We start from the raw sequence: 18,982 nt of genomic DNA on the forward strand, positions 1-18,982 counted from the left end.
CATTACGGCAGGGTAAGGCACAATATTTTATTAATATTTTAAATGAGGCTAAAGGAAATGGCAAAAAAATGTGGCAAACTATTAATCAATTGATAAAGAAAGAATCTAAATCATGTATTAAATGTTCAGAATTAAATCATGAAGGAAGAATACTTAATAAACCTGATGAAATTGTAGATACTTTTAATAATTATTTTGTTGACTCAGTTCAAAGATTGACTGATAAATTTGGTACTAGATATAGAGAACTTAACTCTGTTAACTCAGCTGAACCTGTTTTTGATTTAACAACAGTATCAGAGAATAAGATTCAGAATGTTATAAAAACCTTAAAAAATTCATACGCTAAAGATATAGATGGTTTAAATTGTAATTTTTTAAAAAATAACTGTGAAAATTTTTTAGTACCAATCACACACCTTGTGAATTTATCGATTAAGCAATCTGTTTTTCCAAATTGCTGGAAAACTGGGATAGTCACCCCAGTCTTCAAAGAAGGCGATCCACTAATCGTAGCAAATTATAGGCCAATCTCAATCTTGTCAGCTGTATCAAAAATAACAGAAAGAGTAGTAACTGAGCAAATTGTAAATTTTTTAGATACACAAAATAACTTACTGTGCCCTATGCAATTCGGGTTCCGTAAACGGCACTCTACGGAGACTGCTGTATGTTACTTCATTGAGCAAGTGCGATTAAAATTAGATAAGGGTGGGGTTGTGGGTGCTGTGTTTCTCGATTTGCAAAAAGCATTTGACACGTTAAATCATAATATTTTGTTATCTAAATTAACTCATTTTAATTTTTCTATGCAAACAATTAAATGGATTGAGTCTTATCTTATATCAAGGAAGCAATGCACCCGGATTAAAACGTGTATATCTTCAACAAGACACTGTTCATCAGGGGTACCTCAGGGGTCCATACTAGGACCTCTACTTTTTAGTCTGTACTTGAATGATCTTCCAGATGTTTGTCCTGATGCATTTATTCAAATGTATGCAGACGATACTGTGATTTATGTGCATGCTAAAACAAATTAACAGGTATCACAAAAATTATCTGCTGCCATGACCAAAATCTCAGACTGGTTTAATCAGTGTTGTTTATCGTTAAACGTCCAGAAAACTGCTTGTATGTATTTTACGATTAGAAAGATGGAGGAGGTTGTACCAGATATATTGGTAAATGGTGAAAGATTACAGATTGTATCAGACTTTAAATACCTTGGAGTTATTTTAGACACTCACTTAACATTTGAAAAGCATGTTAAAAAAATAGTTTGTACAGTTACACCCCAACTTCGAAATTTTAAATTTATACGGAGTCAACTTTCGGCAGAAGCTGCAAGAATCTTTCTGCACTCTTTTATTTTTTCTAATTTCTCTTATTGCATTACTTCATGGTCCCAAGCAGGAAAATCTACTCTTAGACCTTTACATAGTTTATACAAACGTGCTATAAAAGTGTTATAGAAGTGTGATAAGAAACCAGACAGATATCATCATTGTCTTATAATTCAAAAACATAATCTTTTTACTTTTAAAATCTTTGTAATATTTCACAATTGTAGTTTAATGTATAAAATCGTGAATGATCTTGCACCTCCACCTTTAAAGATGTTTGTTTCACTGCGCAATGAAAGTTTAAGACAGACAAGAGCCTCCTTAAGAGGTGACTGTGAAGCGCATTTTAGAAAGACAGATTTTGGACGCTCAGCTTTTTCTGTAAAAGCTGTTAATAATTGGAATAGTTTACCAACTGATATTAGACAGTGTACTACCTTTGTCCAGTTTAAATTACATTTGAAAAGATTTTTAAAGGCATGTCAGGTTTGTGATCATTAATTATACAAGGTAATGATTTTTGGATATGTTTTTATACTTTTTGTATTCTATTGTGTTTAATTTCTATGGTATTTTTATTGATAATTTGATGTACTCCTGCCCAGGGACAGCAGATGAAATTTAGCTCTGTAGCTAATTCTGGGGTAATATTTTATTGTCCATTGTCCCTGTCAAATAAAGAATAAATAAATAAATAAATGTTCAGCATAGCTCTCTCTGTCAGCGACGAGGGATTTACATGTCATAAATGTAGAGAAATAGTCAGGCTGACAGAGAGAATCTCAGAATTAGAGACACGCATCCAAACTTTAATCGAGGATAGTAAGAATGCAAGGGCTTTTGGATGCGACTAGCTTAGTGAACTCTGTACATTGTTCGGTTCCTGCTGTAGAGCCCGTGCAGCAGGGCACTTGGGTAACGGTGAGGCGGCCTAGCCACGGAAAACACCACTCCTCCGTTCCAATAAGAACATCAAACAGGTTCTCCCCACTCAGTGACGCACCCACTGAGAATCCTGTTGAAAGTGCCCTAGTTATTGGTGATTCTGTTACACGGAACGTGAAAATAGAGACACCAGCCACCATAGTCACATGTTTGCCGGGAGCCAGAGCACCTGACATCAAAGCAAATTTAAAAGTTCTGGCTAATGCTAATAGTAAATACTCTAAAATTATTATTCACGTCGGCACTAATGATGTTCGACTTCGCCAGTCGGAGATCACTAAAATTAACATTAAAGAGATGTGTGAACTCACAAATACAATGTCAGGAGAAGTAATTTGCTTTGGTCCCCTTCCTGTTCGTCGGAGTGATAAGATAGTTAGCAGATTATCATCACTCTATGGCTGGCTGTCTAAGTGGTGTCCGCAAAATAATATAGGTTTCATAGACAATTGGAAAAGTTTTTGGGGCAGACCTGACCTGTTGAAAAGAGATGGTATTCATCCCTCTCGGGATGGTGCTGCTCTTCTCTCTAGTAATATGGCACATAGTCTTGGAACTGAAACATGACAAACTGGGGCCCAAGTCAGGAAGCAGACAGACTGGCTAAACCGACCGTCTGCTAGCTGCCTTACGTTACAGAAATCAGATAATTCCCAACACATAGAAACTCTTACACCTAGATATTATCACATAGAGACTGTGTCTGTACCCCCAATTAATAAAAACAAAAAAACTTCCAAACCCATTTAATGGTAAAAATTTAATTGATGTTCAACAAATAAAAAATAGAGATAATAATGATAAACAAATGATAAAACTTGGGTTGTTAAATATTAGATCCCTTTCTTCAAAATCACTTATTGTAAATGATATTATCACGGACAATAACTTAGATGTGCTGTGTTTGACGGAAACTTGGCTAAAACCGGATGATTACATTACTTTAAATGAGTCTAGCCCTCAAGGTTATGATTATCGACACAATCCCCGTCAGAAAGGCAAAGGGGGTGGTGTTGCTGTAATTTATAATAATATTTACAGTATTAGTCAAAAGTCTTTCAAATATAATTCCTTCGAAGTGATGGTATTTTACGTAACATTATGTAAGTTGACATTTGTGCTGGCTACTGTATACAGGACACCATACAGACTTTATCAAAGAATTTGCTTATTTTCTATTCGAGTTAGTACTAGCTGCAGATAAAGTCCTTGTTGTTAGTGATTTTAATATCCATGTAGATAATAAAAAAGACTCATTGGGATTGGCATTTGCAGACATTCTAAACTCTATTGGTGTTAGACAACACGTGTCAGGTCCCACTCATTGTCGTAATCATACTTTAGATCAAATATTGTCACATGGAATCGATATTGATGCTGTTGAAATTCTGCGGCAGAGTGACAACATCTCAGATCATTATCTAGTCTTGTGTATACTACATTTAGTCAAGGCAGCTAAACTGCCTCCCTGCCATAAATATGGTAGAACCATCACTACCACTAAAGATCGCTTAATAAATAATCTTCCTGATCAGTTTCATTGCCTTAGCATACCAGACAGCTTAGATGTTGCAACAGAAACTATTGCCTCTGTCTTTTCCAGCACATTAGACTCAGTTGCTCCTTTGCGTTTAAAAAAGATTAAGGAAATTAATCCAATGCCATGGTTCAATGAGCACACTCGGGCCCTAAAGGTAGCAGCCAGAAAAATGGAGAGCAGCTGGAAGAAAACAAAACTAGAAGTATTTCGCATTTCGTGGAGAGAGAGAATGATTGAGTACAGAACGGCCTTAAAAACTGCTAGATCAGCCTATATATCAAAACTTTTAGAAGAAAATAAACACAACCCTAGGTATTTATTTGATACAGTGGCTAAATTAACAAGAAATAAAGCTTCAGCTTCTGATGTTTCCAAAGAGCACAACAGTAATGACTTTATGAACTTCTTTACTTGCAAGATTGATAATATTAGAGAAAAAATTATAACCATGCAACCATCTACTACAGTATCGCGTCAGACAGTGCATCGTAGTGTCCCTGAGGAAAAATTCTATTTATTTACTGCTTTAGGAGAGGAAGAATTGTCTAAACTTGTTAAATCATCAAAATCAACATGTATGCTAGACCCTATACCGTCTAAGCTATTGAAAGAGATGCTTCCAGAGGCCATAGATCCTCTTCTTAATATCGTCAATTCATCTTTATCGCTAGGATACGTACCAAAAACTTTTAAGCTGGCTATTATTAAACCTCTTATTAAAAAACCACAACTTGATCCTAGAGAATTAGTCAATTACAGGCCGATCTCAAATCTCACTTTTCTGTCAAAAATACTTGAAAAGGCAGTATCATCACAACTATGTTCCTTTTTAGAAAGAAATAGTATCTGTGAGGATTTCCAGTCAGGATTTAGACCGTACCATTTTACTGAGACTGCTCTCATTAGAGTTACTAATGATTTGCTCTTATCATCAGATCGTAGTTGTATCTCTCTATTAGTGTTACTGGATCTTAGTGCTGCATTTGACACTATTGATCACAATATTCTTTTAAATAGACTTGAAAATTATGTTTGCATTAGTGGAATTGCATTTTCATGGTTCAAATCATACTTATCTGACTGTTATCAGTTTGTAGTAGTAAACGAAGAAATGTCATATCGATCACAAGTTCAATATGGAGTACCGCAAGGCTCAGTACTAGGACCGTTGCTTTTCACTCTGTACATGCTACCCTTAGGAGATATCATTAGGAAGCATGGCGTTAGTTTTCACTGTTACACTGATGATACTCAGCTCTATATTTCTTCGCGCCCTGACGAAACTTACCAATTCACAAAATTAACGGAAAACATAAGTGATATAAAAAATTGGATGACCAGTAATTTCCTACTACTAAATTCAGAAAAAATAGAGATTCTAATTTTTGGACCAAAAACTTCTTCACATAATAACCTAGAATACTGTCTAACACTTGATGGCTGCTCTGTTAAGTCTTCGTCATCAGTTAGGAACCTGGGTGTGCTCTTCGATACCAATCTTTCATTTGAAGGCCATGTTTCTAGCATCTGTAAAACCGCATTCTTCCATCTTAAAAATATATCTAATATATCTACGACATATGCTCTCAATGAAAAATGCAGAACAGTTAGTTCATGCGTTCATGACCTCAATGCTAGATTACTGTAACGCTTTACTGGGTGGTTGTTCTGCTCCCCTGATAAATAAACTACAGCTCGTACAAAATGCAGCAGCTAGAGTTCTTACTAGAACTAGGAAGTATGACCATATTAGCCCAGTTCTGTCAACACTGCATTGGCTTCCTGTTAAACATCGTATAGATTTTAAAATCTTGCTAATTACTTACAAAGCACTAAATGGTTTAGCTTCCCAGTACCTGAGCGAGTTCTTAAAGCATTATAGTCCTTAACGTCTATTGCAATCTCAGAATTCAGGCCAGCTGATAATACCTAGAATATCAAAGGCCCAATCCCAATTCTATTTTATACCCCTTCCCCTTCCCCTTACCCCTTCCCCTTGCCCCTTGAAACAGAGTGTCAAGGGGTAGGGCTGAAAATATTCCCCTAAGAAATGGGACACCACTACTAGACCGTTACACGTCATCATAAGTCGTCGCTAGCTCCTACGTCATAGATGCGCCGATGTTTATCACACGCTTCTAAGATGCCATCGATAGCTGTAGTGATCTCTGTTGCTTGGGCGACAGCTATTTTTACTATTCGTGCACATATCTCACAGTAATCAGGCACAAGCAACATAAACGTTTAACAAATGACTCACTCCCAAAGTTGTTTTGCTGTGTATTTCGATTTCAAGAAACGCTGCTCGTTTTCTGCACAAAAACGTATGAGCCTGCGTGTTTCCTCAGGAGTCCCTACATACAATACTGATGAATAAGCACGCAAACTGAATGCACTTTTTGTTTATATCATGTAACGTACACGTATTTATGGACGTAACCACAATAAAACAATACATTAATCAGGCATGCGGCAAAAAGACAAGTTAGCTGCCACCGGATTTGAATTTATGTTGTCAAATCAACGCGGGTTTCAATAAAATATAAAAAAATATGTTGTGGAACTACCATAAAGTAAAAAACATTAGTGAACTTTTTTTCATAGCGATTTTAACAAATCTTTTTTCGGAGAACATAACCGTAAACATGAACACAAGATTAAAGGCAACATAAAACAAGTGATTATTTATTACTAAAATACTGTTTACCGTAAGAAAATACTTACATTTATGGGTCTCTCTGCTCGCTCGGTCGGCCATGTTGGAAATTTATCATACCCCTTCGTCTGAAGTGTGGTCCCGAAAATCTTCGTTTGAAGGGCTACCTGGCCCTTCCCCCTACCCCTTCCCCTCCAACCAAATGACAATTGGGACACCCCTACCCCTTCACGTGAACGCGCGAAACAAAGGGAAAGGGGAAGGGGGAAGGGGGAAGGGGTAGAATTTAGCCTGACGTGGTCATACTCAATTCTAGTTCGAATATGAGTCTGATGCTGCTCCATTGGGCTTTGATTATGGGGGCGTATTTCAACCGATCCAGGGAAGACCTCAATTGGATAGACCTACAACCAATCAGAGCTACAGAGTAAGTGACGTATGTTGAGCGACGCATAGTTGTCAACAGAACTCTTCTTAGCGACCATCGGGGCCAGCTGATAAATCAAACTTTTGCCGAATCCCGTAGGAAGGACGGCAAAGACATCTTTCCCATCGACAAATGCCTTGATCGCGCCCCTCTGTTCCTTTTTTAAAATTAATGCGCTGTCGATATCTTCTATAACGGACGCGATGGCGGAATCTACACATCTCAGTTCTTCAACAGCCATCATTGTTGTAAACTAATTGACCTTTCGCAAAGACCCGCCCCCCCTTAGTTACTGTTGCTTTGTCCGACAAGCCGTGGCGCTGTCACGCCACACAGAGTGGAAAATACATCGCGGAGCAAAGAGGAAACTGACAACACATCGACAGACGAGACAGAGCAGGTTACTTATGATATTAAAGTCCCAGCTTTCAAACTGTGTAGTTATTAAAAAAATTCAAACAATAAAAAACGTTTTGTGGCACTTTAGTGGGTTGTGACCATGACCGTGACAGATTGCTGTAGCGCCTCAGCTCAAGAGGCTCGTTAACCGATCATTTCTTCCTACTAGTCCATTTATAGCATCAAATAAATATGAATGAACATGAGAATGAATGTTGTTTCAAACGCGGAAAGACGTCAATATGCAAAATTTTTCAAGTTTAACTCCACCGAGGTTAATCTTCTAACTCCTGACTGCTTTGTCAGACAAAATGGCGGATGTGTGGCTGATTACGTTTCTGGTGATAATCTGTCAATCATCGCCCTGACAATGTGATTGGTCCGAACAGTTTCTGTTCGGGCATAATTACTCCTCTACGGATCGAGTCCAGACCGAATTCCCCGACCTCAAAATGTTGTGGGCGGGGCTAAGTTCGGCTGCCATCCAAGCTAGGTAGAATTGGGATTGGGCCAAAATCAACCGCAGGCGGTAGATCCTTCTCCTATTTGGCACCTAAACTCTGGAATAATCTTCCTAGCATTGTTCGGGAAGCAGACACACTGTCAGTTTAAATCTAGACTAAAAACGCATCTCTTTAACCTGGCATGCAAATAACACATTATCAATTTATATTTTCAAATCCGTTAAAGGATTATTAGGCTGCATAAATTAGGTCAGCCGGAACCGGGAACACTTCCTATAACACCAGATGTACTCGTTACATCGGAAGAAGAATGGCATCTACGCTAATATTAGTCTTTCTGTTTATCCCGAGGTTTACCGTAGTCTACCGTATCCAGGCCGTATCCAGGTGAGACCAAGGACCTGCACCTTGACACGACCACAACGCAGCCCTGAAGTATCAGCAGAGATTGAGTCAACTAGATCATCCACTGTGAAGGCCTCATCAACACGCGTCAGAAGTGGTGAAAATTTACATCTGTTATGGGTCGCAGCATTAGGCGTGGCAAAATGGCTCTATAGCGCCATCTAACGTACAGCCCCTCTCGCTACATTTCACTAGGGTTTTGAAATTCGGTACACACATTTACCAGCCCAGTACCTACAAAAAAGTCTCTTGGAGCGAAATCCGAAACAGAACAGGAAGTCAGATATTTTGAATTAATTCACCATTTTTTGCATTTTCCAGACGTACTTTAACGAACTCCTCCTAGAGCTTTTATCAGATCAATGTCATATTTGGTCAGTCTAATCTAAAGGCCTTTGTGACGTTAAATTGCGAAGATCTAGAGTTTTCACTGAAGGGCGTGTCCGTGGCGCCCTGACAAAGTTTGATGTTTTCGCCATGAAACAGGAAGTTGTTGTAATTCAGACAAACAATGTCCGATCTGCCCCAAACTTCACATGTTTTATTAGAGACCTGGCCTGAAGACATCTTCATAACAATATTCGGTTACAGTCATAGCGCCACCTGTAGGCAACAGGAAATGACATGTTTTACTCTGTGATTAACTCCTCCTATAGATTTAATCAGATCAATGTCATTTTTGGTCAGTCTAATCTAAAGGCCTTTGTGACATTAAATTGCGAAGATCTAGAGTTTTCACCAAAGGGCGTGTCTGTGGTGGCATGAGAAAGTCTGATGTTTCGCCACGAAAAAGGAAGTTGTTGTAACTCAGACAAACAATGTCCGATCTGCCCCAAACTTCACATGTTTTATTAGAGTAGTGACCTGAAGACATCTTCATGACAATATTCAGTTACAGTCATAGCGCCACCTGGGGGCAACAGGAAATGACATGTTTTACACTGTGATTAACTCCTCATAGAGATTTAACCAGATCAACATCATATGTTGTCAGTCTAATCTTAAGACCTTACCGATGATAAATATCAAAGATCTTGAGTTTTCGTTGAAGGGCGTGTCCGTGGTGGACTGACAAAATCTGATGTTTCGCCATGAAAGAGGAAGCTGTTGTAACTCAGGCATACTGTGTCTGATCTGCCCCAAACTTCGCATGTGTGATAAGAGTCCTGGCCTAAAGACATCTATATGACAATATTCAGTTAATGTGTATATTCAGGAAATGTGGCACTTTTACATGATTTTGCTATAATTCTCCTTTATTTACTCGCTTACATGCATGTCGCCCATTTTTCACCACTGTTCGCTGTTTTCCTGAGGCCAACGGGTGGCGGTGAGCCCGGGTGCGAGGGCCCTTTCATCGCTGCTTGCAGCTTTTGTATTCTGTTCCTGTTTTGCCTGAGATTCTAGTTAGTGTCCCTGGCTGTTAATTAGATTCCACATACCTGTTTTCTGTTCACCTTGATTACGTTCCCCATGTATAAGCCCTGAGTTTCATTCTGTTCCTTGTCTGGCATCGTCTGAGTTTTACGTGGTGGTTTATTATTCCTAGTGTTCTCCTACTACATGCTCCCTGTGTGGATTCATTATTAAATACTGTCTATTGTAACTCTATCATTGTGTGCTCACTCATACAGCCACAGTTTGTGACATGTATACAGTTAATCTTTGTTTTAATTTCCCAAAATAATAAGCTTTATAAAATGAACAAAATGAACACATTTGAACAAAAAGTGGCAAAACAATCTTGAATTAAATGCAATAATTTACACAGTGAACTTGTTAATTATTCATGTAATATGGTCTTGTGTGTCTAAGCACTAGACTCACTTTCTCACACACAGTCCCTGTGTACAAATGACCTGTTATGCGTTTCCCATAGAAAGATGTAACTTGCTGCTTAACTATAGTATGATGCATTGTTGGAGAAATAGTTGTGACTGTTTTCCTGAACTGTAGTAACAACGTTACACCTCTATCATTTGAACCAGGGCAGCGTTTCCCAAAAGCATCGTAAGCTTAAGTTGATCGTAGCTCCATTGCCACCAATGGAGCTATGATCAACTTAGGCACACAGTGCTTTTGGGAAACGCTACCCAGGTTGGTTCAACAATATAGGACTGTTGTTAATGATGTCACGCAAGTGGTAGAGTAATAACGTCAGCTTACTAATTGATTCAAGATCAGAAACAGAAAGCCATTAATTTTTTAATCATGTTTACATGCAATATGTAACTAGCATACTCCCATAGCTCATAGCATAATGTGGGGCATTCAGTCAGCAGCTTTCTCTACTGTAATTCTATCCACAAATTTGCAATGCTGTTTGGAGCTGGTTTCAGGAAATGACAAATCATTCAACCTAGATTTTAGTAATCACGGAACTTGCATGGTTGTTTTACATAATGTATGGCACTATTAAGCTAAATGTGGGGGTGGGGGGGTGGTGGGGCTTACAGCTGTCCCCTTTCAAATCGAGCACTGGCTGAGACTACATTTCTTTGCTGATTTGAGCATCCAGCCTGATACAACAGACATTAGCTCAATGTTTTGCTCAATTTGTTTGTTTGACCAATGGCAGATGTAGTGTTCATGAGACCTGTTTGAAAAACAGTGGTTTTAATTGGGCAGTTTGATGCTAGTGGCAAAGGCAAAAAAAGTACACACTTCAACTTTCATGAAGTTTTATTGCTTTAAGGAGGAAATATACATGTAGTCATCATAAAAAATATTTCACTGGTTTTGAAAGCTTTTAGAATCTAGCAACATTAATGCTCTTACCAACATTTATTTGTCTTAAAACCACATAATTTTACAAATATTTTGCAGTTTGATGGCATCCATCATTGGATTTAAATACTTATTTTAAATTATATATATATATATATATATATATATATATATATATATATATATATATATATATATACGGCTTGACATTAACACCCACCAAATGTGGGTAGATTTCAGCTGTGGCGGGGAAGACAACCACTCCCACTAGCCACTTTGGCGGGTTGAATGTAATTTCAGCTTACAGCCAAATGAAATGCCAAGATCGTCGTATCACAAAATTACAATTCAATTACAATTCTTTATCGATTAACTTGATGTTAATAAAGGCGGGATAGGCGGAATCACGCTGAATGACACACAACAGAAGCGTTCTGTCGCGCGTGTGATCAGTTCTCATTGCACCTGAATAGTCAAATACACGCACACACAGATGTCAAAATGCCCATCATGTGGAGTATCTCGTGTGAATACAGTCGGTTATGGCTTAAGAGGACATAAACAGGTGGGTAATAACTTGATATGTGTCAGTATATTACGTGCATGCATTCATCTGTCATTCATGTGCATGCATCTGTCATTAATGTTAATCAAAAAAACAAAAGATGTTAAATGTATACATGTTAAATAAACCTACTGCATCTGATTTAAAAAAAAAAAAAAATTACTATTGTTTTTGTAATTTGCTAATTTGCTTCTTTGTTATTTTATATGGCCTAACAAAAATAACTTCTCATGTTAGCCTATGCTCATATTGCCCACGCCTTGCCCACCTGTACATACCAGCTGATATACAACATACAATGTCATGGATTATTGTACATTATTGTATACAATATACAATGTCATGGATTATTGTACATTATTCAAATCCTTTCTAATCCTTTCTAGTGCCAGACCATGTAATTTTGGTGGTCACTCTGCGTTTGAAAGTTTGAAAGGGTTTTAAATCTTCTAAATCAAGTAAAATGACTCAAAATAAAGTAATTTAAGCATGTCAAAGTCAACTTTAATCATATTAAATGTAATTTCCCAACAGCAAAAAAGAAAATGCTGAGTTTTTAGTAACTTTGGAAAACCACTATTCACAGTGGCTGTTGAGCAAAACAGTTAATGTCAAGCCCTGTATATATACATTTTACAAAAAGGTTCTACATTAACATTACTTACATTAATACATTACCATATAGATTGATTTAGAATTTACACCATTTGTTTTTAATTTTATATATTTATATTGTATATGAGCCTAACACTTTTTTTTTTTATTATTCAACACAACTGTGAAACAAATCTTTGTGAAAACATTTGTGAAAACATTTTGTTCTGCACAAAATGTCTGAATGTCCCTTTTATAGCCACACTGTATGTTTATATAAAGTAATATAATAATTAATCTAGTTGTCAACACATCAAATACATGAATAATTTATGCACCAATCAACAGAAGAATAAATAATAATAATAATAATAATAATAATAATAACAATAATAAAAAAACACCAGCCCAAAAAACAGTTTCCCTTTTTTCCCTGTCTATTTCATAATTCTTCTTATGTTGAGCTGGCCTGTACTCTCCAGATATAGAACTGACATAATGACACAGCCTGAGAGTGTAAAACACACTGCAACGAAAAATAAAATACAATACTGGGTTTCATAACTCAGGTGATAATTGTTTCCCAGTGAAAACCATTGAAAATACCATTGATGGTGGCAAGTAAACAATAAACGTCATGACAAAACTGTTAATGATGGTACGCAGGGCTCTCTTCTTCTGTGGATGTACATTACTTTTTCCAGAAGGATTGGTTTTCCTCAGAGCTTGAAAAATTATGACATCACAGAAACCAATGACAGACAGGGAAATAAACAAAGGTGTACACCCTAAAACAGTGAAATAGATCCAGGAACTGGAGGCTGCGAGTGATCCAAAACCAATTATAAACAACCAGATTATAACAGAGATTATCTTCCTAATCAAGGCACTTCTCTTGTTGGTCATGTAGATGATGGGATGAACCACAGCAAAATAAAAATCTCCACAGACACAAGCCATGAAGAGAGGTCTGCCAGATACGGTTAGTGAATACATGAAGTTACAAAACCATTCAAATTGTATGTTGTGCCAGACCATGTAATTAAAGACTCTAAATGGGAGGATGCTTGGGTAAGAAAGATCAATAAAGGTCAGATTAAACACAAAGAAGTCATTAGAGATGTTTTGTCCGTGTCTTTGACAAAGTTCCTGAAGTACCATGACAATGGCTGGGAAACCAAGGAGTAAGCAAATAACAGAGAAACCTGACCAGAACAGAGGACCAATTGGCTGTTCAGTGCAAAAATAGTCCTTGGTGACATTTGAAATATCTGATGGATTCTGAGTGGATGATAATGTCTCTGCCAGCATTTTTAGCATAAAAATGTTCTCGTTTATTTCCCCAGCAGAATGGAGAAGAAAACATTGCAGTGAGACTTATTGTGTTATTGTAAAAGTTTTAATAACCATTACTGTGTCCAATACCTTTTAAAACTGCACTGCACTGAGATTTAAAGCTGCAGTAGGGAGTTTTTAGAAAACGTTGACTTAGCCTGAAAATTTGAACAAGCACAACTCACAGGTCACTCCCCCTTGCTCTATGCTGCGCTACAGCCCTCCCTCCACAGCTCCTCCCCCATCACAACGGAGCCTGCCGTGAACGCGCAGGCTAGTAAGCAAGTAGGGCCACCGATGACGGAGGATAAACAGTTATGGCACATTCACTGGTACAGACGAAACATCAACAATATGATTTACATTGACTATGGCCTGCCCATACTTTGACTACAAACTTGGTCCTCAAAACATTACGTATTTTGCAATACATGTAATGTAACTATATGACGTTGCACTATTTCTATAAGTAATAAATAGCTAGTAAGATAATATAACGGTAACTAACGTCACAGTATGCAAGTAATTATTCTGTTGATATGTAATGCTAAATAAGGTTTGCTAGTACATTATTTCAGCAACATGACAAGCCAGTGAATTAGTAGGTTTCAATAGTTGCTTTGCACAGTGCGTGAAATTTTATCTGTATGTTATCTGAGTCAATGGGCTCCGACGAGGAATTCACACCCACAGCGACTTCGAGGAGTCAACGGGCGGGGAGAAGAGGAAGCCGTGGTGTGCGCCGAGCATCAGGCAGGGGACGGGCAGGCCTGTTTTGAAATTATCTTAGTTGTGTAGTTCTTAAAAAATGAAACAAATCAAGCAGGGATACTTACTTGTCAAGCAGAAATGTGGCTAACTCTGCATCGGTTTTTAATACTTTCAGGACACGTAGCTCCCTCCACCTCGGAAAAGCCGCTCCGATATTTACCCTCGTTTTATTTCGGGCTCTATCTAATTCTTTCTTTTTGACTTCTGTATCATCGTCATCTGACACAAATGACACAAAACAAAACGTTGCGCTTTTCTAAGCGTATAAAAAGGATAACTATATTGTATGGCGGAATACCATAGCAAGTGCTCGGGAGCACTTTGACTTGGCGCAGTAATATCTTCACTCGTGAAAAGTCCTCTCACCGGCCCCCGCTCCCTCTCCTCCTCCCTCTCATTTCCGTCAATAGAACCAACGTGACCTGCACCAGTAGTAATAGTTTGAGCAGAGTTGACGAATTATCAGGTTGTAGGAAGATAGTTTGTGGACAATCATGGTTATAACGTGCATCGTAAAGGGTTGTGATAACAAGGAGAAGGTATATAGTGCCGTCATGTTTCACAGAATTCCAACTCACCACATACAGCGGAGAGCTTGGTTAGCTGCTTTGAACAAGAATCCAAAAACACTGTTGCTGTTCGCAACAGTCACACTTGCACCACCAATTGCTGTTTGCCCGTGTTCTTTCGCCGGCTCCGGTCTGTTCTGGTTCGTATCTTTTTTCCCTCTCACGGTCCATAAGAGCTAATTCCTCCTCCCTGTACTCGGGTTCAAACAGATATGGCTCTGGGTCCGCTACAAACAAGTCATAATCATCTACAAAGTCCGCCATTGCAAATGATATCTTGCAGTTTGCTAATAGCACAGGTGGTAAAAGTCACGTTGGTTCTATTGACGGAAATGAGAGGGAGTGGGGGCCGGTGAGAGGACTTTTCACGAGTGAAGATATTACTGCGCCAAGTCAAAGTGCTCCCGAGCAATTGCTATGGTATTCCGCCATACAATATAGTTATCCATTTTACACGCTTAGAAAAGCGCAACGTTTTGTTTTGTCACCGTCCTAGGTCGAGTTACACTACTCGAGTAACTGTATTTAAATAGGGAAAACGTGGAGGTGTTTGGTAGCTTCTCTGCTTGGCCCCTATTGAATGAACTGGGCTAAGCTAAGTGCTTAACAAAGTTTCGCCGCAAGACAGAGCGATTTAGTGCACGCACTGAGACGAGAGAGGTATGTATCAACTCGTCTTAATAACATAGTTTAATATGAAAAAACGGTGGAGTATCCCTTTAACTCATTTGTGTCATCATATTTCAACATTTTATATGTAAAAAAATTACAATTTTTGTCTTACCTCAAAGAAGCCAACTTGTAATTGAGAGACCATAAAAAGCAACAAGCTTTGGTTGTGAGGAATATGTGTCACAGGTGTGTACATTATTCAAATCCTTTCTAAAGTTTTGAATATGGAGTTGCTATATCAAAAAAAAAAAAAAAAAAAAAAAAAAAAAAAAAACTTGTCAACTGTACTGCATACAAGTAATTATACTATTCCAGCTAATCAATCAATCAATCAATCAATCATCAATCAATCAATCAATCAATCAATCAATCAATCAATCAATCAATCAATCAATCAATCAATCAATCAATCCACAAGTTCATAATTAATATCAATAATGCAAAATGTATAATTAATTCTAAAGTGAAGGTAATGGTAACCCACTAGTAATTACGTAAGTGTTACTACATCATTCAGAAGAAAGTACTAATTATTTGGATCCGTATTCTAAAGCGAAAAACATGATAACTCCCTAGTAATTACTGAAGTCATTGCAAGCTTTTGATGTTTTTGTAAGGTTTTAGATAGTAATTCCTTCCGATGGATTTGGTAACACTTGAGTCATTTCTAGTGGGTTTCCATGATCTTCAATTTAGAATACTGATATAAATAATTAGTAATTCCTTTAGAAGGATGTAGTAACACTTGAGTCATTACTATCCAAAACTTTACAAAACCCTCAGGTATTTCTTGATTAGCTAATAGTGAACTACCTCATTCAACTGAGCACTATTAATTACTAATTCATTAATCAGAGTTTCATGTTAGTTAATAGTGGTAACGATAATAGTAGTAAGAATGTTAATAGTGTGTTACTCATTTGTTCCTGTAGTTATTCATTAATGACAGAACAGTAGTCTAAAGCCAGAATACCATTACTCTTACCAGAATATCTTCTCTTACAAAAAAAAAAAAAAAAAGACAAACAAAAAAACAATGGTAGCACTTTATTTTAACTTATATTACTCAGTATTTTCTTACGTAACTATTCTTCAAGTTAATTTTTTTTTTTTTTTTTTTATTGAACTTGAAGTTCAAGTATATTTTCCAAGTATTTTGTGTATTAAGTATACTAATATCAGTGTGCTAGTATATTTTAATGTGTACTATGTGTACTAAACTTTGCATTGTTAGGACTTTTCATGTTATTGCTCCCTTGATGAATCACTTGTTGTATTCCTTATTTGTAAGTCACTTTGAATGAAAGTGTCTGCTAAATAAGTGCATTTAAATGTAAATGCACTGCGGTGAACTTCCAACATGTTGCTAAGTAAACAAGACATAAATAACATGACTTTGCTCAAATTTAATTTGAATTCTCCTAGCAGGCAAAACGGAGAAACCTTTTTTTTTACCATAACATTTTGTATTTTTATTTAGGTCTACCCAGAAATAAATAGTATCTTTTTTTTTTCCCTTTTCAGTTGATCTTATTGTGGTTAATAAGACACTATACTGTGTTTTTTCTACTATAGCATAAATTAGGATAATGATTTATGATAAATGAAGTTATTGCAAACACTTTATTTAGATATATATATATATATATATATATATATATGTCACAAAATCTGTATTGTATTTGTACAGTATAAGAGTCAACACATAACATATATTATAATTTTTAATGTACACAATTCCAATATATAACAACAAATGTCTATATTCAAGTAATTTGGCTATTAACCCCCAAATGACCATTTGTACATTAATTATTTTCAGACAAATTCAGTAATGACTATGACTATAATTGTAAGACCATAAAGATAGACTAGGAAAAACTCTATTTCCATTCCATTTTCATCTCCTCAATTTTATTTTTGCTACAATATGTTGTATGTTGAGCTGACCTATGCTCTCCAGATACAGAAATGGCATAATGACACCTCCAGAGACAGTGGAACATATTGCAATAAAGATTAAAATGCAGTAGTACATTTCAAAACGTATTGGTAAATTGTGTCCAAATGAAAAGATAAGTACTGGTGGCAAGTAAGCAGTGAAAGTCAAGATAAAACTGTTAATGATGGTACGCAGGGCTCTCTTCTTTTGTGGATGTATATTACTTTTCCCTGAAGGATCGGGTTTTCTCAAAGCTTGTAAAACTGATACATCACAAAAACCAATCACAAGTAGGGAAATAAAAAGAGGTGTAGATGTAAAAGTAGTTGTAAAAATCCAAGGATATATGACCAAAAGAAGACCAAAACAAATGATAAACAGCCAGATTGTCACTGCGATTACCTTCCTGATAATGGCAGTTCTCCTGCTGTTGATGTAGATGATGGGATGAACCACAGCAAAATAATAATCTCCACAAACACAAGCCATGAAGAGAGGTCTCCCACATATGGGTAGTGAGTATGTGAAATTATTAAAGTATTCAAATTCTGAGTTGTGCAAAAGCATGTAGTTATAGACACTGAAAGGCAAGCAAATTAGGAAAACAAGATCAATGATCGTCAGATTAAACACAAAGAAGTCATTAGTAGAAATGTTTTGTCGATGTCTTTGACAAAGTTTCCGAAGTACAACGACACTGGCGAAGATTCCCAGAAGAACACAAAATGCAGAGAGTCCTGACCAGAACATGGGAACTGTAAGGTGGTCACCGCAAAGCGTAAAATAGTTCCTGGTTCCATTTGAGAAATCTAAAACATACTGATGTAAAGATAACATCTCTAAATGCATTTTAACATAGGAATCTCACGATCTGCATGAAGAAAGAAAGAACTCAGTGAGACATTTGAAGTTAGACTGATCTTCTGAGGACGATTAAATCTACTATACAGTATTTTATTTATTTATCTTACCTCAGTGATGTCTATAATAACTAAGAGATGCGACGAGAGTCGACAAGTCTCAGTCATGAACAAGGGCTGAGAGGTCTTACTTGTACACATGTATCCCTTGACTGTGAAGTTTTAAATATGGTGCAATATAACACCAGAAAAACAAACACTGCTCTGTCATCACTGAAACAAAAGTACACAGTACTGAAGGAGAAAAGGTCTAACACATCAATGATATCTAATGACAATTCACAATGCCTGTATTTCACTCTATCCATCTATCTATCCATCTATCCATCTATCTATCTATCTATCTATCTATCTATCTATCTATCTATCTATCTATCTATCTATCTATCTATCTATCTATCTATCTATCTATCTATCTATCTATCTATCTATCTATCTATCTATCTATCTATCTATCTATCTATCTATGTCTGTCTGTCTGTCTGTCTGTCTGTCTGTCTGTCAAGAAAGTAATCTATATTCAGTGGAGCTTGATGTTGGTGACAGTTCAAGAAGGAAACTTTTTATTCTGCAAACCATAGTTTTATTTCCCTAAAATGAACAATAGTGTGACCTACAGGTTATTTAATCTGTTTATATATTTACAGTTTTTAACATTTAAATAAATGTTAAGAGGTTGTGAAACACTAAAACACTTTTTAGATA

General features: G+C 36.8%; 2 protein-coding genes across 5 annotated transcripts in view; one reads left to right on the forward strand and one right to left on the reverse strand.

The window, feature by feature from the left end:
- Nucleotides 1-18,982, forward strand: part of adcy2a (adenylate cyclase 2a) — a 152,457-nt gene that overhangs the window by 62,181 nt on the left and 71,294 nt on the right. The window contains exon 2 of one of the 4 annotated variants that reach the window (XM_048152167.1): nucleotides 12,979-13,050. The exons of 2 other annotated variants lie outside the window; for them this stretch is intronic. In XM_048152167.1, coding sequence (XP_048008124.1) covers nucleotides 13,027-13,050 — 24 coding nt within the window. In that variant the 5' untranslated portion in view covers nucleotides 12,979-13,026. Of the gene's footprint in view, nucleotides 1-8,226; nucleotides 8,280-12,978; nucleotides 13,051-18,982 lie in introns of those variants that run through there. One more of the 4 variants, XM_048152168.1, reaches the window with a different exon arrangement.
- LOC125242993 (hydroxycarboxylic acid receptor 1-like) lies at nucleotides 17,129-18,585 on the reverse strand. The gene has a single exon (XM_048152169.1). It carries the CDS (start codon nucleotides 18,204-18,206, stop codon nucleotides 17,316-17,318), a length of 891 nt encoding a protein of 296 aa, XP_048008126.1. The 5' UTR covers nucleotides 18,207-18,585; the 3' UTR covers nucleotides 17,129-17,315.

This window comes from Megalobrama amblycephala, linkage group LG13 (genome assembly GCF_018812025.1).
Source record: "Megalobrama amblycephala isolate DHTTF-2021 linkage group LG13, ASM1881202v1, whole genome shotgun sequence".
NCBI classification, from domain to species: Eukaryota; Metazoa; Chordata; class Actinopteri; order Cypriniformes; family Xenocyprididae; genus Megalobrama; species Megalobrama amblycephala.

What these genes read in the sequence shown, in the direction of transcription:
- LOC125242993 (XM_048152169.1), bottom strand. Translation starts at nt 18,206, where the DNA reads ATGCATTTAGAGATGTTATCTTTACATCAGTATGTTTTAGATTTCTCA.